Source organism: Macrobrachium rosenbergii, chromosome 10, assembly GCF_040412425.1.
Source record: "Macrobrachium rosenbergii isolate ZJJX-2024 chromosome 10, ASM4041242v1, whole genome shotgun sequence".
Lineage (NCBI taxonomy): Eukaryota > Metazoa > Arthropoda > Malacostraca > Decapoda > Palaemonidae > Macrobrachium > Macrobrachium rosenbergii.
Genome location: NC_089750.1, coordinates 1412180 through 1413329, shown reverse-complemented (window position 1 = coordinate 1413329; position 1150 = coordinate 1412180). Strand labels below are relative to the sequence as shown.

At 43.1% G+C, this 1150-nt stretch overlaps 1 protein-coding gene across 1 annotated transcript; it reads left to right on the top strand.

Annotated features, from left to right (window-relative positions):
* Positions 1-241: 241 nt before the first annotated feature.
* On the top strand, positions 242-850 carry LOC136842950 (repetin-like). The gene has a single exon (XM_067110964.1). It carries the CDS (start codon positions 242-244, stop codon positions 848-850), a length of 609 nt encoding a protein of 202 aa, XP_066967065.1.
* Positions 851-1150: the final 300 nt, after the last annotated feature.

Below are 1150 nucleotides of genomic sequence, written 5' to 3'. Positions count from 1 at the left end.
GGGTCTGGAGACCAGGAGTTTTGGAAGTTGTCTCAAGAAGAAGAAGAAGAGGGAGTGGAAAGTTGTAAACAAACAGAACGAAGCAGGAGGTGCTTTGATTTGCCTGAGGGGAGAAGACGGTGGTTTGCGATGAAGTCTGTCAGAATAGTAGACAGGAGAAAAGCCTCGAGGTCTGACAAATTAGTAGACAGGAGAAAAGCCTCGATGTCTGTCAGAAATAGTAGACAGGAGAAAAGCCTCGATGTCTGTCGAAATAGTAGACAGGAGAAAAGAATCGAGATCTGTCAAAATAGTAGACAGGATAAAAGCCTCGAGGTCTGTCAAAACAGCCTCGAGGTCTGTCAAAATAGCAGACAGGGGAAAAGCCTCGAAGTCTGTCAAAATAGTAGACAGGAGAAACAGCCTCGAGGTCTGTCAAAATAGTAGACAGGAGAACAGCCTCGAGATCTGTCAAAATAGTAGACAGGAGAAAAGAATCGATATCTGTCAAAAGAGCAGACAGGAGAAAAGCCTCGATGTCTGTCGAAATAGTAGACAGGATAAAAGCCTCGAGATCTGTCAAAATAGTAAACAGGAGAAGAGCCTCGAGATCTGTCAAAATAGTTTACAGGAGAACAGCCTCGAGATCTGTCAAAATAGTAGACAGGAGAACAGCCTCGAGATCTGTCAAAATAATAGACAGGATAAAAGCCTCGAGATCTGTCAAAATAGTAGACAGGAGAAGAGCCTCGAGATCTGTCAAAATAGTTTACAGGAGAACAGCCTCGAGATCTGTCAAAATAGTAGACAGAAGGAAAGCCTCGAGGTCTGTCAAAATAGTGGACAGGATAAAAGCCTCGATGTCTGTTAAACTAGTAGACAGGAGAAAAGAATCTGAATCAAAAAGCGAAAGGGTGAAATAACAGACAGAAGGAAAGACGTGAGGTCTGTCTCGGCCAAGTTTCTGTTAAAAAGAGACGGTGAAATAGCAGAGGAAAGAAAAGCCGCGAGATCTGTCTTGAACTAGTTTCTGTCAAAAAAGAGTTAGACAGGAAATACGAAGCAGGATCAGTCTTAGGTTGCATCCAACGAGTACTGTCAATACAGGAGACAGCTGAAATGACGTGAAATAGCATACAGAAGAGAAAGCTAGGGGTCTGTTCTGGACATA

Coding starts and splice junctions, on each gene's coding strand:
- LOC136842950 (XM_067110964.1), top strand. CDS start 242: ATGTCTGTCGAAATAGTAGACAGGAGAAAAGAATCGAGATCTGTCAAA.